This window comes from Eleutherodactylus coqui, chromosome 2 (assembly GCF_035609145.1).
Source record: "Eleutherodactylus coqui strain aEleCoq1 chromosome 2, aEleCoq1.hap1, whole genome shotgun sequence".
NCBI classification, from domain to species: domain Eukaryota; kingdom Metazoa; phylum Chordata; class Amphibia; order Anura; family Eleutherodactylidae; genus Eleutherodactylus; species Eleutherodactylus coqui.
In genome coordinates, this window is record NC_089838.1 from 172,370,049 (window position 1) to 172,394,238 (window position 24,190).

General features: G+C 43.0%; 1 protein-coding gene across 1 annotated transcript in view; it reads left to right on the forward strand.

Annotated features, from left to right (window-relative positions):
* LAMB1 (laminin subunit beta 1) overlaps positions 1–24,190 on the forward strand; it is an 83,404-nt gene that overhangs the window by 57,131 nt on the left and 2,083 nt on the right. The window contains exons 25-33 of the mRNA XM_066591918.1: positions 7,744–8,113; positions 9,603–9,778; positions 11,952–12,193; positions 14,225–14,428; positions 14,900–15,044; positions 17,030–17,237; positions 19,125–19,266; positions 19,496–19,672; positions 23,721–23,880. Coding sequence (XP_066448015.1) covers positions 7,744–8,113; positions 9,603–9,778; positions 11,952–12,193; positions 14,225–14,428; positions 14,900–15,044; positions 17,030–17,237; positions 19,125–19,266; positions 19,496–19,672; positions 23,721–23,880 — 1,824 coding nt within the window. The remainder of the gene's footprint in view (positions 1–7,743; positions 8,114–9,602; positions 9,779–11,951; positions 12,194–14,224; positions 14,429–14,899; positions 15,045–17,029; positions 17,238–19,124; positions 19,267–19,495; positions 19,673–23,720; positions 23,881–24,190) is intronic.

The window sequence follows — 24,190 nt, forward strand, 5'->3', positions numbered from 1 at the left end:
GTAACACACAACAAACAAACCATGTGTAGTGTGATCTAGCAGTCATACTTTCATCCATCTGTACCCTACTTCTTGCAGATAGAAGAGAGTATAACTGCAGAATTAAAGTTCAAAGGGCTTGTTCTCTGTTAGGCCTTAGTCAGACGGGCGTTTTTTCGCACGATTTGCGGATCGCATGACGGATGCGCATCCGCAAATCGCGTGACCGGTGCGCGCAAGTCACCCGCAAATCGCACGAAAATCTGCTCCTAGCCGCGTTTCATTAGAAACGGGCCGGAGCTGTCCAGCGCATTGCATTCAATGGAGACGGCAATACAGCCGTCTCCATTGAAAGCAATGCGCTGCGAGCGAGCCCAGGATGAATTGTCGGTAAGGGCTTAAATATATAAGCCCTTACCTGCAATGCATCCTAAAATGTGTAAAAATAAAAAATATATATGTACTTACCTTCTCCCGGCAGCTGGAGCTCCGAGCGGCCGTCCTGCAGTGGGTGTGAAGGGGGTGTGAGTCAGACCTGCCCCCTGATTGGCTCAGCGCTGAGCCAATCAGAGGCATGCCTCACTCACACCCATTCATGAATTCATGAATGGATGTGAGTCAGACCTGCCCCTGATTGGCTCAGTGCTGAGAGGCAGCAGTCACTCACCCATTCATGAATTCATGAATGGGTGTGTGAGTGTTTTCAGCCTCTGATTGGTCAGGGCTGTGACCAATCAGAGGCAGATCATTCAGCAGGCGGGGATTTTAAAGCCCCGCCGGCTGAATAGTGCCAAGAAGCAGTTCAGGAGAACTGACAGCGGCCACGGCTGGACTCCGGCTGCAGCGGAAAGGTGAGTATACAATTTTTTTTTATTTTAACACATTTTAGGATGAATTGCAGGGAAGGGTTTATATATTTAACCCCTTCCCGACAATTCACCCCGCGCACGCCGGCAGCCCATTGCTTTCAATGGAGTGGCTGTATTGCCGCTCCATTGAATTCAATGGGCAAACATCGTTCTTCTCTGCCACAGCTGTTACAGCTGTGGCAGAGAAGAATGATTTGTCTTCTATATGTTCTCAATGGGGTCGGCGCTGCTGCCGCCGGCCCCGTTGAGCGCATATACAGAAGAGAACAGGAATCGCAGATCGCAGATAGGTTTGATCTGCGATTTTTTTGTTCTATAATTTATCGGACGAGCGCATAAAAAGCGCTCATGTGTCCGATACCATTGCAAAGCAATGGTTTTAAAAAAATCGCCGGATGCATGCGCATGCGCAAATCGCGCGAAAAAACGCCCGTCTGACTGAGCCCTTAGGCTGTATTTATGCAGAGAAGTGCGATATCAGTTTTAGAAACTGAAACAATATCACAATTGTAAAATTGCGATGTTTAAGTGCAATGTGATTTGCAAGAAAATCGCATGTGTGATAATCACGTTTTTCCAATAGGAAAATTTAAACATTTCATTGCACTTGTGTGTACCTGCGAGTGCATTGCAATTTTTAACTTGCCCATAGGAAATAATGGAAAAACCTCTTGTTACAAGGTGTGCCTTTACCTTGATGTGCTGGCTCCGACAGGTCATGCTGTCAGCACTGCAAATACACAGAGGTCAAAGCGGAAGCAGCAGAAGTCTCCGCACCGACCACTGTGTAGTGGCGTTTGTAACTGCAGGCACGGCTCTCATTGAAATCAATGCCAGCTGCAATTCCTCGGCATTGAGGATGTGATACATGCACTGGTGATGGCAGCAGCCGGGCAAGCACGTAGTCACAGACATCTGGGGCTGAAACTCTGTCTTTCGTCGGTTTTGAGACACTCTTGAACTTGCATATCTTCTTCTTTAGCTTCCTGTTATAGACCATAGGCAAGATAGCTACAGGCCATGCTACAGCACCCAGCTGGCAGCTACATCCTCACTGCAACAACTTCATGTGTGAACTATGCCATATATAGTGCAGGGCACCTATTAATGGTTCCTGCATGCCTCTGATGTCCTAGTAAACGCAAGGACCTGAAATTATGTCCCTTGTGACCCACCTCAGCCAATAACAACCCAGACTATTACACTCTATGGCGAGACTTAAACAATTGCCTTACAGGAACACTCAAGGTCTACAACAAATAGCAGAAATACAATTGTATATATGCAGGAATACATGAGAGAACATTACTGTGAGCTTACTAACCCATCTACATGGCATACCCCTTACATTTCTATTGTAGAAATCTAGGCCATGACCTGCACTGAACTTTGTCCTGCCGGTTTAGACAATCACCACAATCTATTGTAGGATTATACAAACATAATAAGAGTAAATGAGCAAAACACATATCTTAGGAATTGGCATGGTGACATAAGATCAAAGGCTCTTATCACATTGTGATTTTGCTGGGAAGTGAAGTAGTTCATCCTTGTCACTAAGGATTAACCAGAAGAACAAAAAAAGCTGCATTTTCTTTATGCAAAGCTGCATTATTTAACTAAAAAGCTCATTAACCTTTAAGTTTGTGCCCCCCACCCCCCGGATACAGAAGTCTTTCCTAGAATTACTAACTAAACAAATCATTAATCCTTTCCATAGAAATGTATGTAAATACACAATGTTTTCAACAACCTATAAATGATGGGGGTTTTAGCAGGTAGTAAATGCCACTCAGTTGATTAGACATTTGAATCCATTTGATCTAACTTTTACCTACAAGATGGCGTGTGCTCTCTCATGTTTGGCACTGGTATGAAAGTATAATATTCATCTGGTGCTTATAGTGATTTAGTCACTGCTGATAATTGGAGTCATTGTGAATTGTTTATAGTCTACCCGTCACTGAACAGATAATGCTTTGTAGAGCGCAGCACTGAAGGCATGCCAAGCATGAACAAAGTCTTAACTGTTCGCTTAGAAATAGGCCTATTTTATTTTAATAAATGAGGTGTGGGTGTATACATCGCCAGAAACGTTACAGCATAACGACAGTGTGATTAAAGATTCATAAAAAACTGTTTCTTTTGTTACATAGGCTTCAAAAAGATCTAGGCGCCATAATTAGAGTGCCTACCTTACATTATAAGTTTTTACATTAATTTTTACTTACCCAAAGGCTAGGTTCACACATGCAGTTTTTAACTCAATTTTTGGTGCTTTATTTTAGTAAAAGTCACAACTGGATACAAATACAGAAGTGTAATTCCTTGCTATCTACTTTTCCATCCTCTTTTATTCACTCTTGTTTTTGAGTTTTTGAGAACTGCTTGTGTGAAAGCATTGCTGTGCCATATTAGACCAATCATGATGAATTGTTTGATAAAAGCATCTGAATTATTAGATTTCCCCAAACTGTCCAAATATAAACATTTATATGTAGCTAAAAAGATATTTCAACCTGGCCTCCTATATTCGGTTATTAAGCGTTACAAGGATGACTTGTTTCTAGCTTGCATGTCAAGGATAATGTTTTCATGCTTGGTTTAGCTGAAAGAAAGAACAACTTGTAGCTGGTCTTACTGCATTTGGCCTCTTTCCATTTCTTTACTTTCTAATTTTATTATTTTGTAGGAGACTACTTTTAAGACCGGATTCTCACAACAATATTTGCGCACGCAAAATGTGTGCAAGCAGTATAGAGTGAATAGAACCCATTCATTTTCTCTGCATTTCAATTGTGCAAAAAAAATGCAGCATGCTCTGTTTTCCGGATGGTCTGCTAAGCTGTCTCCCCCTCACACACTCCCCCTCCTGCCGGCTCACCTCCTCTCTGCTCCCCTTCGGCTGTTTGCAATGAGAGGGAGCAGGGCATGGGCAGAGCTAAGCTCCCTTTGTCTGCAGCCAGCAATAGGAGGGGTCGAGCAGGGGAAAGCTTATCTCCACCACGCACCCTCCCGTTGCAAACAGCCGGAGGGGAGAAGAAAAGGGGGAGGGAGTTTAGCAGTGTCACTGCTAAACTCCCTCCCACCTCCATTCTCCGGCCGTTTTCATTGGCTTCCAGGCAAAAAGATAGTTCCAGGACTATCTTTGCTGCCCGGCGTAAAAGTGCCCGGCTCTATATTGGCCGGACGCTTTTACATGGCAGGAATACGCCTGTGTGATCTGATGCATTGGAATCCAATGCATCACATGGTAGAGTGTATCGGCCGACTGTGAAAACGGCAGCCGATATACACTCTTGTGAATAAGCCCTGAGTTAAATGCAGTGTAAATCTGCTTCATATGTATATATATAAAAAAAAAAAGTTGTGTGAATTCTGCACAAAAGCTATGTCAATTGGCCACAAGCAGTTTTGCCACATTATCTAAAGCTAAATTTTCATACACATGTGCATGCAAATTTATGGCAGAACTCCAATTTCAGGGTGGATTTAGATGAGCGTGCTTTTCTTTTCTTATACGGCTGTGATTATCATGGACGTATAATGGGGCAAAACGAAACCACTGATCTCACTTTCATTACCTCTTTTCTCAGGTGCTAATTGTATGGCTGAGAAAAGATAGGACCTGCCCCATCAGGCGGCACTTATCTTCCCATGGTTATTTTCAAACTCCTGCACTCTGGCATGCAGTTTGGAAACCTGGCAAAGGGGAATGAATTCCCCCCGTGCTGCCGAGCATAGTTCTGCCCACGCTCATGGGAATAAGTCCTCAGCCTCAGATTTCTGTCATGAATTACTATGGCAGATCCAACATGCAATAGCCAAAAATACTCTGCTTGTTGCACACTTTTAGTAATGTAGAAATAATATACATCATGGATGTATGCTTATATAAAAGGCAAGGTGTATTGGTGATGAGTCACTTCTCAAAATCCTCTTCAAAATTCACATGTACATATTTTGATGCGTATTTGGTACGGATTTTGACACTGATTTCACCCCCTCATTTAGGGCGAAGTCAGATGTGTGTTTTTTTGCGCATACCTATGTGCGCAAAAAAGAGCATGTCTGCTAGAACCAATGGTTTCCTATGGTGTGTTCACATGTCTGCGCTGCATCAGAAGTTTGCAACAAGCACACAGATTTCTGATGTAGATTTTCACTGAAATTCACGTTGGATTAATTATCGATAGCCACTAAAAGATGAGCTCTAATACAGTTTTTGTGTATATTAAAATGCATAGTTTCCAGTTATTGAAAGTAAATTATGTTTTCCTTTCTTGCAATAAAATGCATTTTCTGACATTGAACAGATAATGAGTTAAATAGCAGAACATAACTTTAGGGCTTCCTGAATATCAAAAGATCTCTTATGTTTAATTTTAGCTGGACATTCATTTCATTGAGATTTTAATGGCTCTCCTGTTTGGTGTTCCTTCCTGGATTTGATCTTTATGTAAAATAAGTTGTGGCCCTCCTTGGAAGAATCTTTGTTGTGCACTGAAGGAAATAGTTCTCTTTGAAAGACACCACAGGAGATCCTAATCACTGCAGACATTTCCACAGATCTTTCAGTTTGTTCTTTTTACAAAAAGAAAATATGCTTATTGTGGAGTCTGTGAGACCATATTAATCAACACTACTGTTCTTAATATATGCATATGATCCATTCTGCACATAAGTGGAAAACCCACCTTGTAAGGTTGTGTTCACACGGGGCGTAATTTTTGCAGAATTTTTAAACTGGAGACTAAACAGCAGAGTGGACAAGATTTGCCGACAGTCTGCTTCGGATAAGCCGCGTGGAAACTGTCATGCGGCATGGAATTCCAATCCACGACATGTCAATTGTATCGCCAGTTCCGCTGTGGGCTCTCTTCTCTCTATGGGGAGAGACTTCTGTAGTGGAATACAGCCGGAAAAGACACTTCAAATCCGCGTGTGGTCCCGCATCAGACATTCTGCGAGATTTCCGCGAGAAAGCTCTTTACATAAGATGACTGACAGACGCTTAAAGGGAACCTGTCAGCTGACTAAAGCAACATGAACTAAGTTAAGGCTGGTTTAGACGCAACGATAAGCGCATAAAAAATGTTGCTCAAGCGACTTTTGAGCAATTATCGTTGTGTCATTTACAGTGCAAGATGATCGCTCAAGATGAGCAGTCATCTTGCGCTGCCAGCAGAGGATGCAGAAGACAAGCGGGGTGTCCCCGCTGGTCTTCTGCATCCACAGTTCCCACAGCCCGACGCTCGGACCGGAGAATGCAGAAGACAAGTGGGGTGTCCCCGCTTGTCTTCTGCATACAGCTGTTCTCCGCTCCGAGAGCCTGGATGTTAAACAGCCCGGCGCTCGGAGCGGAGGATGCAGAAGACAAGTGGGGTGTCCCCGCTTGTCTTCTGCATCCAGATGTTTTCTGCACGGAGCGCCCGGCTGTTATACAGCCAAGCACTCCATGCCAGGTATGAAGAACAGAGCTGGACCGCTTTGTTCTTCATACTCAACCCGTTATCAGGGAGCAGGATACAGCTAAAACAATGGTATCAGCTGTATCCCGCTGTGAATCCCTGATAAGACTCATCATTGTCTTTCAGCACGCTGAAAGATAAGGAGGAGCGACAGGATAATGAAAACTGCAGGATGGGTGCAGTTACACACAACAATTATCACTCAAAAGACGGCTTTTGAGCGATAATAGTTGTGTCTAAATGGGCCTTAATGTTGCTGTTAGGGCAGGTGACAGGGAGCAAGGTGATGTAGTTTTTATATTTACCCACACCCTGGAACCACTTTACGCCCGCCTGACATAAATTTTCATTAGGCGAGTAAAGTGTCTATGGAGCAAGATTGGGGCCTGAGTCTACTCTGTACCCAACGGCTACAAGCTTCCGTGGTCAGAGTTGGCTTTGATCGTGACAGTTAACTCTTTAGATATCAATTTAAAAAGCTGATCGTGCATTAAACAGTCAGCGGGAGGGGGGGACCCCTTTCCACTCCTCATTGGCATCCCCCACAACGTGATCAAGGGGTGCCTATTGGCTAGTATGGCAGCCCAGACCCTGCTGAAGAAATCCAGAGTTGCCATACATAGTTGGCTATATAGTCCTGCACGTGTACGAAAATTCTGTACTATTAAAATATCACAATATTTATCCTGCAAGTTGAAGGCCGTAAAAAAACAAATGCCAGAATTTGAATAGGAAGTTAGCAAACCGATATGTTTCCCAAAATGGTACTGATAAACATGACGGCTCACTATGCAAAAATTAAGCTCTCATACAAGCTAATCAACAAAATAGAAAAAGATACGAGTCTTTGTTAAGGATTAAAGATGAGCGAGTATACTCGCTAAAGGCAATTGCTCGAGCAAGCATTGCCTTTAGCGAGTATCTCCCCCACTCGAGACTGCAGGTTCGGGTGCCGGCAGCGGGCACGGAGCTGCGGGGGAGAGCAGGGCGGAACGGAGGGGAGATTTCTCTCTCCCTCTCTCCCCCCTGCTGACAGCCGCTACTCACCGCTCCCCTACGCCGGCATCCGAACCTGCAGTCTCGAGCGGGGGAGATACTCGCTAAAGGCAATGCTCGCTCGAGCAATTGCCTTTAGCAAGTATACTCGCTCATCTCTATTAAGGATAAATATTCTATACTAAGAAAAAACATTAAAAATGTATCTAAAGTATGTGTTGCCAATCATGTTTTAAAATCTCTCCTAAAATAAAATGTAAAAAACATTCAGAATTTTCAGACTTTTTTTCTTTTGAATAAGAGGAGCAGAGGTATAAATATTACTTATTTTGTCTTTTTGTTAAAGAATTATGCAGGCATTTTTTTCTAGGTGTATAAGTCAAATGGGATGTGTCATGAATTTTACATCAGGTTTGTATTTTTTGCAGCTTGTGACTGTGACTCGAGAGGTATACAGACCCCTCAGTGTGACCGGTCCGATGGACACTGCATTTGTAATGAAGGAATGGAAGGAGTGCGTTGTGATAAATGTGCACGAGGTTACTCGGGCATTTTCCCAAACTGTGCTCCCTGTCATAAGTGTTTTGCCCTCTGGGATGTCATCATCAAAGAGCTCTCCAACAAGACAAACAAACTTTTAGACCATGCCAATGCTTTGAAAGTCACTGGAGTTATTGGACCGTATCAGAAAACCATCGGTGGAGTCCAGGAAAAATTGGAGGAAATTCAAAACATTATCTCCAAGAATCCTGCTGCACAGTCACTTAAGAACATTGACAATCTTTTTGAAGAGGCAGAGTAAGTATATGATAGATATGACAGAATGATAGGCATATGGGTTGAGAAATATGTAGTGACTAGAGATGAGCGAGCCTACTCGGCCACGCCCCTTTTTCGCCCGAGCACCGCGATTTTCGAGTATTTCCGTACTCGGGCGAAAAGATTCGGGGGGCGCCGTGGGTGAGTGGGGGGTTGCAGCGGGGAGTGAGGGAGAGAGAGAGGGCTCCCCCCTGTTCCCCGCTGCTACCCCCCGCGCCGCCACGCCTCCCCCCGCCCCCCGGCGCCCCCTGAATCTTTTCACCCGAGTACTGAAGTACTCGAAAATCACGGTGCTCGATCGAGTAATTACTCTAAACGAGTACGTTCGCTCATCTCTAGTAGTGACCTTTCTAATTTGAACAGTTGTGTGGCATCTGTATGGCAATCAAGAAGAGATTAGAATTCATTGGATACAAATTTGTATTTTCCACCAGCTCACCTGATAATGTTAACTGCTAAAAAAGGTAATTATATATAACATTTTCAGTAGTACCTGTCTGAAGAGGTGGCATATATGGCCAGGTATAACATCTGCAGTCAATCTTACAGTAAGTATATGGGCAGCTTAATAGGGTTCAGCCACAATCAACATTTATTACCTAACCATGGGGTAAATGTATGATTGCTGGGGCCTCCAGATCAGGGATCTCAACTGCCCTGTTGAATGGTGAAGCGAATGGAAACAGCTACTGTAAGTATAGGGTTTGGGTTGTTTTCCTCAGCCCTTCTGACATGCTGCATGAACTATGGGCAGCATGAACCCGAGAAAGAGATGCCTATTGCCCCAGTAGCTGTTTTAGTCTGAAACTCTGCAATGTTTCAGAATAAATACAGTTGGAAGTTTGACTCTTAGCTAAGCTCTGTCATGGAGGCGGGCCGTGCTGGTTTCTCGCCCACTGCATGAAGACTGACTGCTCCTCTCTCTGCCTTGCAAAGAGACAGAGCTGTCGCTCTGCATGCAGCAGGAGAGAAGAAACCATAATGGCCCGCCCCTGTGAGTCGGAGTTCAGCTCAGAGTCAAACTTAAAACTGTATTTATTCTGAAACACTGCAGCATTTTAGGATTGAACACTCATGGGAGTAATGGGCATTCCTGTTCTGGCTTCATGCTGCCCATAGTCCAGGCAGCATGAATCCTATGGCAGACTCCGTTAAAGTGAAGCGGTCCACATACTGGTCTGCCTCTCTATTTAAACTCCTTCTCATTGTGATCGTGAAGTAAGGAGCAACGGAGCGCTCAGGACCCACATTCTTGTGGTTGTGGTGGGGCCTCCAGCAATCAGATATTTATCACCTATCCTGTTAATAGATGATAAATGTGCATTCTGGTATAACCCTTTAAATTTTGCTGTTTAGCATATTGCATGACCAAGGTATTTATACTTCATTCACCATGTTGTTTCATAGATCCGCTTGATATCAAAAACATTGTGCTAACTTATAGCTGTATTTTCTGTTATTTTGCTAGGAAACTAAAATCAGAGCTTTTGGAAAAAGTTGCAGAAGTAGAACAGAAGCTTGCAGAGATCAACCTCAATGGTTCAGAAAAGCTTGCTGCCCTGCAGGCAGATGCTGATGGTGTCAGTAAAGCAATGAAAGAGCTTGGAGAACAATTGGAGTACATGAAGATTTCTAATGTTCGAGGTAAGTTTTTACAGTTACATTTTAATTATTTGCTAGAAAAGCAGCATGCCTAAAAATGGCAATCACCCTAACATCAACACATATGTAGCTTTTTCCTGGCTGTGTTACATTGAGGCTATATTCACATGCAGCAGTAGAAAAACTGCTGCTGCTTTTGGTCTGGATTTGTGTCTAAATCTGCACTAAAATCCTCATGTAACACGTGGGTATTGATGCATATACCACCACATTATTTAAAGCGATGAAATCCGTGCCATAAATTGACATGCTGTGGATATCAAAATCCACATTGCATGCTGGTTCCACTGCAGATTCTGTGCTGATTTTTTTTTTTCCTACACCATGTGGATGAGATTTTTTACTTAGTATATACCGTAAATACTGTGGAATTTTCTACACAGAAAATCTGCAGCATTTACTGATAATGTGTGGGTCCCACAGATAGCTTAGGAAGCGGAAAACATGTTGTAGCCAAACAGTCTTTCCTTGGCAGCAGAATTAGCAGTGCAGTCCTTTTAACTTGACACACAGTTTCAAAAATTTGCAACACAATTATGGTACTTGGCAAATCTGTCACAGCTTTTTAGCCCTTGCAGAATCAAGTTAGTCTCTTATAGATCCAGCCAGTCAGGCGTGGCTCCGAGGAAGCACATGACAGATTACTAGGGCATGCATTAATCGTTTCAATGACATAAAGACTTCCACGCTCTCAACAATACAGCAGGTAAACAACTGTAATATCCTCGACAATGCATTCAGGAGGCTCCAGGGATTTTATGAATTCAGATTGACCCAACCTCTTCCGACAGAGTTCTAAGAATTATTTGCACACTCTACCACTGCGGCAACAACCAATTTGCTTGCAAGTTACACTGGCCATTTGTACCAGAAACAGACAGCACACTGCGGAACGAGATGTACCTTAGTGCTTGTCAGACAGAATCACATACATGGTGACCGGTTATGGACAACTCAAAATAGTCTCCAGTTGGAGATTGAGACATAGTAACATAGTATATAAGACTGGAAAAAAGACATTTATATCCAGTTTCACCTATTATCCTGAAGTTTTGATACAGAGGAAGGCAAAAGCAAAACAAAACCATGAGACAGGAGCCAATTTTCCTCATTTTAGGAAAATCTAATTACTTCCCGACGCCTTATCCGTTAATCAGAATAATCCCTGGATCAACAACTCTTCTGAGTAATTCTATACTGTAAAGTCATCCATGCCCCTCTTAAACTCTTTTAGTAAGTTCACCATCATCACATCCTCAGGCAAAGAGTTCCACAGTGTCACTGCTCTTACAGTAAAGAACCCCCTTCTATGTCAGTGTAGAAATCTTCTTTCCTCTAGATGTAGAGGCTGCCCCCTCTTTACAGTCACAGTGCTTGGTATAAATAGATCGAGGGAGAGATCTCTGTATTGTTATACATAGTTATTAGGTCACCTCTCAGCCATCTTTTTTCTAAACTAAATAACCCCAATTTTGATAACCTCTCTTGGTATTGTAGTCCAACCATTCCGTTTGTTACTTTATTTGCCAACCTTTGAACCCTTTCTTAAGTCCTGGTGCCCAAAACTGTACACAATATTCCATGTGTGGTCTGACCAGTGACTTGTAAAGAGGAAGATCAATGTTCTCGTTATGTGCCCCTAGACTTCTTTTGATACACCCCATGATTTATAAAATCGTATGTAGTATGCATATAGCAGTTGTAGTTTTATTTAGTTTAAGACTAATTTAACTCTTAACCTGCAGTGGTACAGAGTATGAATAATTAGAAAATAACATAGCCTAAAATATACCTGATTCATCTATACATCCCCTTCCTACCCTCCTATGTTTGTTATCTGCACCTGTTTTAATGGAAAAAGACCAGTATAATATGTGCAATGCCCAAAACTTGCTACAAACTCAAAGAAGTTTTCTGATTGGCATGCTTACCTCATCTGAGCATGCATGTTCTATTAAATAAGGTTATTAGTGGCTACCAAACCACTCTGGCATTACTTGGCTTCAGAGGAAACAGAACTAGAATGATGAAAATCCAACCTGTCCTACACTTATTTCCCAAAAAGTAGGGGTTAATAAAACTGTCAAGTTGTCCGTATTGTTTGGAGTGTGATTGGGAATGTAATACACAAATGTATACTATACTATGTTTGCAGGAGCAATGGACAGCATCAATGAATATTTCCAGATGTCTCTAGATGCAGAAGTAAAGGTCAATGCCTCAGCAGTCAACGTAGATAGCATTCTTGAGCACTCAGCTGCTACACGGAAGGAAGTGGAAGGTCTTATAGATGAAAAGGAGGATATTTTTCAGCGAATACAAAATGAACAGTCACATATGTTGAATGAACTTGCTGGTGAGATCCAGAATTTGGACCTTTCTTCTGTGTCTGAAAAGGTATCTTAAATTATAATTGCCTTAAATAATAAATTCTTCATATGATAGTAAAGTGACCCTTCAGTTCACAGTAAAAAAAATTCACTATTAGACACGTGCGAGCACCAAAATGCTCAGGTGCTCGTTATTCGAGTTGAGCTTTTCGTAATATTTGAGAGCTCTATTCGAGTAACGAACCCCATTAACCCCTTGAGTGGCACGCCCGGAAATTTTCTGGGACGAGCTCCACTGCTCATAGTGACATAGCCCGGAAGATTTCCGGGCTATGTATCACTATGGGAGCTGCAAAGCACAATGCCACAAGCTGTGACAGTGTGCTCTGCCTGCACAGACCCACAAAGAACAAAGCAAGGGCTTTGAAAAACCAGCAGAAGATATTGCCGGCATATCGGCAATGTCCTGCTTTGTTTACAGGTTGCCATAGAGACCATCGGCTTGTCAGAAGCAAGCCGATGGTCTCTGTGGCAGGGAGAGCTTGGTGCTTGGCTGTGAGAGGACAGCTAGGTACCTGCTCTTACAGCAGAGATCAGAGAAAACCTCCGATCTCTGCTGTGTTAACCCTTTACATGCTGCAGTCTATGTAAAAAAAAAAAGTTTAAAAAAAAAAAAGTTAAAACATTATTTAAAAAAAATTATAAAAACACTTGTCTCCCTTTACTTTGTAAAAAATCAAAAATACAATCACACATGTGGTATCCGTGCGTCGTAATGACCCAGAGAAGGAAGTTAATACATTATTTAACCCCTTAATGACATGGCCCCTTTTTTTCTTTTTTCCCCATTTCTTTTTTTCCTCCCTCCTGTTTAAAAAATCACAACTTGTCCCGCAAAAAACAAGCCCTCATATGGCCATGTCAATGGAAAAATGAAAAAGTTATGGCTCTTGAGACGCAACTGCAAAATTAGTTGAAATTCAATGATTAGACCATTTTAAAAAACCTGCCCTGGTGGGCACGACAGGGTGGTAGGAAACCCGCCACTCAAGGGGTTAAAGTCAATCGGAGTCTGTCTGTCTGTTTCTCTCTCTCTCTTTCTCTCTCTCACACTCTCTCACTTCACAGCAGGAAGTGGTAATGTGGGGAGGGGTCGAACATGGAGTGGTACTCGCTCAAGTAACAAGCACCTTCGAGTATGCTAATATTCGGACGAACATGTTCGCTCAACTCTATTCACTATACATGCAGAATCTTTAGTAAACATATCTGGGGCCTTCCTTTTCAAGGCTGCTGCTACAATTTGTCCCATCTCGCCCCTCTTTATGATCATAAAATGGTGTTTAGATTCTCAGATTACCATATTTGCAGTGTGTTTCAGTAGTCTGAGACACTCCTCCCTGCTTTTGGATGGACCAGTAGTCAGAGACACTCTTCCCTGCTCTTGAGGCAAGGGGCCTGCAGTTGAAGATAAAATATAGGAGGATTCTTGACATTATCAGCCCTGGTCTATTCAAGAGCCGGAGGAGTGCCTCAGACTGTGGAAGTACATTGTATAAAGGGTAGTCTGGGAATCTGGCTATTTTACATACATGAAGAGAGGATCAGAAATGGGACAAACATTGAAAAAGAGGGAACCTGGTATATAAACTATACATTTTGCATGCATAGTGAAATTTTTATTTCGAACTGGAAGGTTGCTTCAGTGGAATAGATTAAAAAAAAAGTTGCTATAAATTATCCAATAGAACAGAGAAGCAAAGCAAAATCAAAATTCCAAATAACTGACAAACCATCCACACTTAGTTTGGGTCAGCCTATAGTGTGCAGATCTACAGCAGAGATGTCTTGTGGCCTTTTGATTTTCTATGTTGCTGAGCTGTTTTTTTTATCTCTGCTCGGGTCTTGATCTCAAAAAATGTGCATATCATATATCCATAAACTATCATAAAGGCAAACAGTTTTGCACTACAACACATTGGCAAAATACACTATCACAGGTTCCTGTGATTTTGTAGCTGTATGTATGGTATTTATAGACTATGTTTGAGTAGTATTTACTAGATGTGATGGTATGAGTCTACTGATTTTCTTCTAGACTTGTGGAAATCCATTTGGCGTATCATGTGAAGATTCACAATGTGGAGGCCTTGGTTGCACAACAGAAGATGGCAAAAGGAAATGTGGTGGGCAAGGCTGTGATGGTTTGGTTCATACTGCTGATACTGCTTGGAAAACCACTATGAAGTTTGATAGAGAGATTCTGAGTGCTATGGCAGAAGTGGAAGAACTCTCTAAACTGGTAAATGATATGACCAACATTATAATTCTGATAAAAAGTCCAGCTATGCTTTTGTAGGACTTACATTTGCCAAATGCACCATAAAAAACTATTTCTCATATTCAGTTGTTGTGTCTAGTAATAATTGGCAAAAAGTGAATACAAACTATCAAGTTTCACACTAATCCCTTTCTTAGTGAATAACCAAACATAAAATTGGAATGAATGTTTCACATTTGTGAACTTGACAGTTTGAACATAAAACCATGAATTATTTTGATTTCCCATCAATATATTAAAGCTCATTGGCTTAAGAAATAGAACGATATTGATATCAGTAGTATTAATCACACTGTTTCAGGACACTTTGTGAAGTGTGTCAAACAATACATATAATAGCAATGTATCAAACAGCTACCATCCTTCACACTGTTCACACTGCAGTAAGATTTCTGAACTAAAGTCATTTGTGTATTTTTTACCATTTTCGAGGTTGCTGAGTCGAAGCTGAAGGCAGAAGAGGCTAAACAAACTGCCCAAAATGTTCTTCATAAAGCAAATGCAACAAAGGAAAAAGTTAACAAAAGCAATGAAGATCTAAGAAATCTCATTAAACAAATTAAAGACTTCTTAAATCGTATGTATATTTTCTCTCTACATGCAAAATGGACAATAGCAATTGTAAAGATGCCTACAGATGTTTCCTTGCGCTCACCTTTGAACTTATCTGTGCTGCTTAAAGGGGTTGTCTCGCGAAATCAAATGGGGTTATACACTTCTGTATGGCCATATTAATGCACTTTGTAATATACATCGTGCATTAAATATGAGCCGTACAGAAGTTATTCACTTACCTGCTCCGTTGCTAGCGTCCCCATCGCCATGGTTCCGTCTAATTTCGGTGTCTTCTTGCTTTTTTAGACACGCTTGCGCAGATGGGTCTTCTCCCTTCGGCTCCGCTCGGCAGCATCGGCGTTTTGGCTCCGCCCCCTTGTACGCATCATTGCGTAGCTCCGCCCCATGATGTGTGCCAGTTCCAGCCTCCTGATTGGCTGGAATCGGCACGTGACAGGGGCGGAGCTACGCGATGACGCGTACAAGGGGGCGGAGCCAAAACGCCGATGCTGCCGAGCGGAGCCGAAGGGAGAAGACCCATCTGCGCAAGCGCGTCTAAAAAAGCAAGAAGACACCGAAATTAGACGGAACCATGGCGACGGGGACGCTAGCAATGGAGCAGGTAAGTGAATAACTTCTGTATGGCTCATATTTAATGCACGATGTATATTACAAAGTGCATTAATATGGCCATACAGAAGTGTATAACCCCACTTGATTTCACGAGACAACCCCTTTAAATTCTTAAAGGGGTATTCCCAAGATCACATTGGTTGCTCAATGTGTCCTAAACCTAAAATCATTAAGCTTTGCAAATACTTCTCACCCCCATAAACATCCTGTCGCGCATTTATTTTTGGTTGCTCCTAGATATGTCCTCCAGTAGTTTTTCATTCTAGCCAAGCAAGCTAAGTTCATCCTGCCTTCCCTTCTATGTAATAGCCCTGTCCCTGCCTTCAGCACATAGGGTGAGCATGTGCAGAGCAGGCTGTGTCTTTGCTCTCTCCTCTCTGCATTCAGTAAGCTCAGTTCCCCCCTCCACTGACAAACGGTTAACCCTTTCATATGCACAAGTGCAGTTCAGTCAGTCTTATTAGAGCTGTGAGATAGAAGTTTTGGAAAGTCGTGTCATTTTTATAATAGTGTATACACCATAAAAACAATACCCCCCACAAAGATGGTAAAATTGCAGGTTTTTATCAATTTCACTCCACTTAGAAATCTTTGAAAGTTTTTCAGTACATTATATGCTACATTAAATATTACCATTGAAAAATACAAATCATACTGTGAATAACTATACTTTTTCCTCCTCACTTTCAAAAATTCATAGTGTGACGGCCGGCTTTCATTGCCTACAATAGAAGTCGTCCGCGCGTATGCCCGCGTAGGACATGCCGCGGGTAATTTCACATTCAATAGAACCTAATAGCTGCGGTGAAACCCGGTGGAAATCCGGCCGTGGGCCTTAGACCTAAATCAGTGTTTCCCAAACTCTAGTCCTCATAGATGCCCACCGGTCATGTTTTCTGCATTTCCTCAATATTGCGCAGGTGATGTATCTATTGTCAGTGCCTCAGACATTGCCACAGATGTTCTTACTATAGGATTTCCTGAAAACATGACCTGTGGGGGTCCATGAGGACTGGAGTTTGGGAAACACTGTAGTTTTATCAGTAAAACAGAGGTACAATTCAGATCAAGATATACTGGGAAATTCATTGGAATAGTATGTTGGAATGCCATGATGTTAAAAGGTGGGCGTTCAATTTAATGTTTTCATACTTTTAATTTCAAACTTGACAAACTTCAAACATGAAGCCAGAAAGCATTGTAGACAGGTGAGGGACTTAAATATCAGATAAGCCCTATAGACACTGGAAAGCATTGTACTAGGGTACAATATATAGTGCTTCCAGGCAGATAGCATAATGGGCTATCTCAGCACTTTTATTAAAGTATGCAATAGATAATATTGCTTGTTTCTTGTTATATTTTTACTAACAGAGGATGGAGCTGACCTAAAGAGTATTGAAGCTGTTGCTAATGAGGTTCTTAAAATGGAGATGCCAACTACTCCTGAGCAGTTACAGGCTTTAACGGAGGATATTCGTGAACGTGTGGAAAGTCTTTCTGGAGTGGAAACAATTCTTCAACAAAGTGCTGGAGATATAGCCAGAGCAGAGGCTCTTTTAGAAGAAGCCAAAGAGTCCAGGTAATTATTGGGACTAGAACTGCTGTGGCTACTTGCAATAATAAGTCATCAGGACTTTTTGCATGCCAATTAACCTGAAGGACAAGATTACAGTCATTAACAAAGCTAGAATTTTGCCACAGTGCTGTGACAGTATGACTTTCTTAATTTAGCCAGAAAGGGGTTTCCAAAATTCTAGTAAATTAATAAACGGAATTCTAACAGTATAATAATGAGTTACTGTATCTTTAAGACTGATTGCGATGTGAACAAAAAATGTCTGGTAAATTTGTTACTTGTTAAAGGGGTTGTCTCGCGGCAGCAAGTGGGGTTATACACTTCTGTATGGCCATATTAATGCACTTTGTAATATACATCGTGCATTAAATATGAGCCATACAGAAGTTAATCCACTTACCTGCTCCGTTGCTAGCGTCCTCGTCTCCATGGATCCATCTAAAATCGCTGGCAGCTTGCTTTTTTAGACGCGCTTGCGCAGTCCGTTCTTCTCCTTTCAGCACAAGCCGCTTCAGTGTGCTCCCCGCTACAGCTCTTCTGCGCATGCGCAGACGAGCTGTCACTGCTCGGGAGCGCGCTGGAGCGGCCATTCTGTACCATCCTCTGTTAGAGGAAGGTGCAGAGCCGCCCAGCTGTCCCGAGAAGCCGCCCAGCTGTCCCGCCGTCCTGCCGCCCAGGTAAGTGATGGGCCGGGGGGGGGGCGCTGTCGCTGTGATGGGGGCGCTGTCGCTTGATGGGGGGGGGCTGTCGCTGTGATGGGGGCGCTGTCGCTTGATGGGGGGGGCTGCCGCTGTGATGGGGGCGCTGTCGCTTGATGGGGGGGGGGCTGCCGCTGTGATGGGGGCGCTGTCGCTTGATGGGGGGGGCTGCCGCTGTGATGGGGGCGCTGTCGCTTGATGGGGGGGGCTGCCGCTGTGATGGGGGCGCTGTCGCTTGATGGGGGGGGGCTGTCGCTGTGATGGGGGCGCTGTCGCTTGATGGGGGGGCTGCCGCTGTGATGGGGGCGCTGTCGCTTGATGGGGGGGGCTGCCGCTGTGATGGGGGCGCTGTCGCTTGATGGGGGGGCTGCCGCTGTGATGGGGGCGCTGTCGCTTGATGGGGGGGGCTGTCGCTGTGATGGGGGCGCTGTCGCTTGATGGGGGGGGGCTGCCGCTGTGATGGGGGGGCTGCCGCTGTGATGGGGGTGCTGTCGCTTGATGGGGGGGGCTGTCGCTGCGATGGGGGGGCTGCGCCGGTTACCTGCTGCCTGGTCGGCCGTGTTCACTCCAGGGGTCCGGTCGGCGGCTGCGGGGCGTCTGGTTGTCAGGGAGACACAGCTGGTAGCGTCTCGGGAGCGCGCACGTCGGGCTACAGCAAGCGATGGGAAAAGAGCCGGCGGCCATCTTGGGAAAATTTTTATAAGTTGCTGAAACGCTGGAACGGTAAGTACAAACCAGCTAGAAAAGTCATTTACAGGGGGGCTTAGTAATGTATGCTTAATTAGGGGGACTGGGCAAAAAAAAAAAATCCACTCCTGCCTCGAGACATCTCCTTTAAGCTAGTGAAAGAAAACAACCCAACTTGTCCAATACCTATTTTGTCCAGTAGTAATCATTGAGGTACAATGGACTATTCCCCATAGAAATGTGATTCTTTCATGTTAATGGAAAAATGGAGTTGGTAATAGTTTGGTATTCCTATTCCCTTACTTCAAGGATAGTGATAACTACGGGACACTGACAATTACAGATGTAGAGTCATAAGCTGATTTGAATGGTAAAAATACTAGGAAACTGGAGAACAATAGTTTATCCTTTCTTGCTGTTAAAGGATATTTTTATCAAGAGGAAAGCCATAATAGTTTCAGCTTTTTCCCGTGTAATTAACTTAAAAGTTGATTTGTGATCACAGCAAATCAGCATCAGATATTAAGGCCACAGCTGACATGGTGAAAGAAGCCCTGGAGGAAGCTGACAAAGCCCAAACTGCAGCTGAAAAAGCCATTAAACAGGCTGATGATGACATAAAAGGAACAAACAACCTACTCACTTCCGTAAGTTAAAAATAACCAAATTTAAAGCAATTAATGTACCGAATGATTAGTTTTTCACGAGAAATAAGGCGTGGTACCACCAATAGATCATAATATCTTGGAAATGCAGTCCACTTAATTCAGTAATACCATAGAACTCTTTTTAGCATTTCTAATATTTTAAAATAAAATGAGTATTTCGTAATTTAATCAGTTTACGGTTTCTAATCAAGTTGTCTTTTATTTACAGATTGAATCAGAAGCTTCAGTATCAGAAGAAACCTTAATTAATGCAAACCAGCGTATTGCAAACCTTGAAAAAAGTCTTGGAGACCTCCTGAAAAAGTCAGCTGCCAATTCTGCCATTTTAAATTCAATTGAGAAATCTTCAAAGGATGCAAAAGCTAATGCCGATGGCGTAAAGAAGGTTAGAGCACTACAAAAATGTTTTTTTTTTCATTAGAATTTGCTTGTTTGTTTTTTTTTTAGGAAAATGTGAATGGATGCAAGAGAAGGGAGAAGGACAGAGTTTACCTTCAAATGGGTTTCTAACTTTAGAAGCATATGGCTGCATTCTTTCAGAACCAGAGCCCCACCTGTCCATGGTTGTGTATTGCATGTCAGCTCCACTGAAGTGAATGGCACAGAGATACAATACCCCAACATTGCTTGTGGACATGGGTGCTACTTGTTTAGGAAGCATGCAGCCATGTTTTTTTTTTATTCTGTACAAACCTTTTGAAAAATGCTTGCAACTGCATATGCACAGTTGTATTATACAGAACTGTTACATGGAACACAATTAGGAATACCCTCAGTTTGTGTCCAACCCCCATAGAGTACAATGTTAAAGGGGGGGGGGGGGGAAAGTCCATTCTGTTTTTTTTGTTTGTCTTTTTTTCCATCAAAAAACAGAAACCAGATGGAACTGAAGCAAAGTGAAGCAAAATAAGTACCATTGAAATCTTTGGGATTTTACTGGATCAGTTTTTGTTTTTTAATTTTTCTGGTCTTAAGATGGAACAGGAAAACTGCAAACAAAACGCTGATATGAACAATGGCTGAAGGATGTTCAGACGTTTCATCCATTTTAATTCTGGGGTTCCATCATAATGCTGTTTTCAGCACCTATGATGAAACTCCTAGACGGAATCCCACAGAGTAGTGAAGAACAATCTGGGAGCGCTCCTTAACAGACAGACTTACACAGAACAAGGACATGGTAGGTCCTGCACATTCCAGGTTAGGAGAGGCAGAGACTGTAACGGAGGTGGTTCTCTGGACAGGGAATCTAGGCAGCAATGATGTCAGGTAATGTGGTTGGCGTCTCCAATGCTGCCAGCCATACATTACCCTCCGGGAAATTGAGAGCGAGATAAAGAGAAAAGAAAAACCAGCTCACAAGCCTGATCCACGCTTCATGGAAACCGCACAGGCAACACCTGACTAGACATATACAGGAAAACCATGGAAGGAAAAAGAGAAAAGTCCACTTCTAGGGAATCAAAATTTAAAAACTTCACTTTATTAGTTACAAATTAAAGTCCAATTTGACAGCAACCCATGACAAAATCACTTCTGCTGACATGTTTCCGATATTAGTTCAGCGTATTTGGTCATAGTTGAGAGTACAGTTTGCCTAGTGGGAGGTTGGCACCTGATACAGTTGTCCTACTGTGTTCAGCCACTTAATCCAGTCCATTAATGTTTCCTTTCCATGAGTCCAAAGGTGGCATAGAGCGTTAATATTCCTCATGAACCCAGCTAGGACAGAATAAAAAAAGAGCATCAATTCAAACAATTAACCAATCACAACATTCCATATTATAAAGTATCCTCCGAGACAGAAAACCAGAATAAGTAAGCAGCGAAACATTTCAGTGAGTAAATGTAAACTTTCCCTATCATTCTCAGGTAGCAGAGAAGGGAAAAGCAAAGTGATAACTAAAAAGGGGGGAAAGCTATATAACAGCACTTTCTAGAACTTTCTTGCCATAGGATGCCTCACCCGCAGCCAGGGACTTTAGTCTGTAATTCCTTGCGGAGGTACACACTGATGGCCAAGAGGCTGCCCGACAGATCTCATCCATGCTTCCTCTCTGCCCAGAATGTTGCTATGGTCCTCTTGGAGTGACCTCAAAGACCTCCAGGACTCAGAAGATTCCATAACTCATAACCGGTGATTGTGTTCCTGATCCAATGACTAAGGCAGGATTTAGTTACTCTTGACCCTTACAAGGGCCCTGACACTGAAGGAAGAATAGATTCCGATTTCCTGAAAATCCTAGATCTCTCAAATATTTTTGCATCACTCTTTACATCTAGTGGATGACGATCTGAAGAATCCTCCAAATTTAAAGCTAGGCAAAAATGTCTCTTGGTTAAAGTTGCTTTCAGATGCTACCTTTAACAGAAACTCTTCAGATAAGAGTGCCTTCAACTCACCAGCTCTTTTCGTAGTCGTTACAGGAGCTAACGGGAGAGTCTTCCAAGTCAGATATTGAAGAGAGGAATCTTGCAATAGCTCAAAAGGACGAGAAGCTTGACTGCTTCAGTACCACAGAAAAATCCCAGGATTACAGCAGGAGATGCCTCAAATTTCTGATGCCCCTAAAAAATCTTTTTGGTCTAAATGAGAGCATTAATGGCTATGAAATACACTTTGAGGGTATTATACTGAGATCTAAATCAAAGGCATCTTGAAGAAATTGTAGGATAGACAGAGAGAGACGTAGGAGAGACCTATACAGCAAGGTAAGTATAAGGCAGAGAATATGACATAAACCTGCCTTTACAGCTGGGAAGAGGTACAGCCTAGCAAGTGTACCGATTCCATGCTAAGAAAGCCCTGATGCTTAAGGTTTCGAAATCTCATGAGACTTCCCAAAATCTCAAGCCTGATGCAACAGCAGCTAGTCCCTGCTCATCTGCCCTGCACCCGTGAAACAGCTGCAGTGATAGGCAGCGACCTTGAGAGGACTGAAAAAGTGTACTCAATTAGCTCTTCTGACGGCAAGAGAAATAACCATAATGCCTATCCACCATAGGGGGAACAAGTACGGAGTACCTTCTAGAGATTCCAGAGCATGAGAGAAAATATATATAAAAAAGCCTGTAAAGGAAAATACATTGTTCTAGCTGGGTTCATGAGGAATATTAACCCATTTTGTGCTGCCTGTTGACACTAGAGAATTAGGAGATACTCATGGCACATATCATGAGGGTAACTGAGCAAAAAAATTATCATAGTTGGAAGGGACCTCCAGGGTCATCGGGTCCAACTCCCTGCTCAGTGCAGGATATGGTAAATCATCCGAGACAGACGTCTGTCCAGTCTTTGTTTGATGACTTCCATTGAAGGAGAACTCGCCACCTCCTGTGGTAACTTGTTCCACTCATTGATCACCCTTAGGGTGAATTCACACGAACGTATATCGGCTCGGTTTTCTCGCCGAGCCGATATACGTCGTCCTCGTGCAGGGGGGGGAGGATGGAAGAGCCAGGAGCAGGAACTGAGCTCCCGCCCCCTCTGTCTCCTCTCCGCCCCTCTGCACTATTTGCAATAGGGAGAGGTGGGGTGGGGGCGGGGCTAATGCTCAGACCTTAGCCCCACCCCCATCCCACCTCCTCTCATTGCTAATAGGGCAGAGGGGCGGAGAGGAGGCAGAGAGGGGGCGGGAGCTCAGTTCCTGCTTCTGGCTCTTCCATCCTCCCCCCCCCCCCTGGAGAGAGAGACAACGTATATCGGCTCGGCGTGAAAACCGAGCCGATATACGTTCGTGTGAATGCACCCTTACAGTCAAAAAGTTTTTTCTAATATCTAATTTGTGTCTCCTCCCTTTTAGTTTCATCCTATTGCTTCTAGTCTTTCCTTGTGCAAATACAAATAGGGCTGATCCCTCTACACTGTGACAGCCCTTCAGATATTTGTAGACCGCTATTAAGTCTCCTCTCAGCCTTCTTTTTTGCAAGCTAAACATTCCCAGATCCTTTAACCGTTCCTCATAGGAAATAATTTGCAGACTGCTCACCATCTTGGTAGCTCTTTTCTGAACTTGCTCCAATTAAATCTATCACTCCTTTGTGGACCCACTGAAGATCATTTTTCCGAGCTATGTCAAATTTTGTAAAATGTTTTAGAATGATGTACTGCAGGCAGACTTATGCAATCACTGATGAGAGCACACTCGGTACCAAACACCTCTCACCAACTGCATCATACCAGCTGTCTCATCACTGCTCCACCACTAGGCTACCTTGCAGTGAGGGGAACAGACAGACAGAGTAGGAACATGGAAAAACAAAAGGGAGCAGACATAGATAAGAAAATTACTTAAAGAAGCCGTGACAATCCAGAACTTTTAAGTGGCAATGTCATTGCATTACAAGTTCATGTGGTCTGCCTATTAATGATAATGCAATGCATCAAACAGTGGAATGCTGATGTCCTCTAATGGTGATTTCCAATATTGCAGGTTCTTGATGATGAACTCAGTAACAAATATAAGAAAGTTGAAGACATCATAGCAAAAAAAGCTGAGGATTCGTCAGAAGCTAGAAGGAAAGCAGAGCAACTTCAGAATGAAGCAAAAGCCTTGCTATCAAAGGCAAACAAGAAACTTAACCAGCTAAAAGGTAGGAAAAAAATTCTAACATTACTCACTTTTTACCATTTAAAATAGGTTATACCCTGTCAACAAGATAAGCGATTAATTGCTGATCGATTCTGAGATTTCAGCCCTTACACGTCTCCAAGTATGGGCAGTTGCAGCAATGCATGTACACCTCCACTCCATTCACTTCAGTAGGACTGCTGGGGCCGAAATCTCAGGATCTGTGGGGTTATCACCTGTGGATGAAGGATAAAGTGCTGTGATTGAAATGACACTTTAACGTTTCGGAGATGCAATTCCATAGATCATGAACTAACTGGGGTTATTTCATG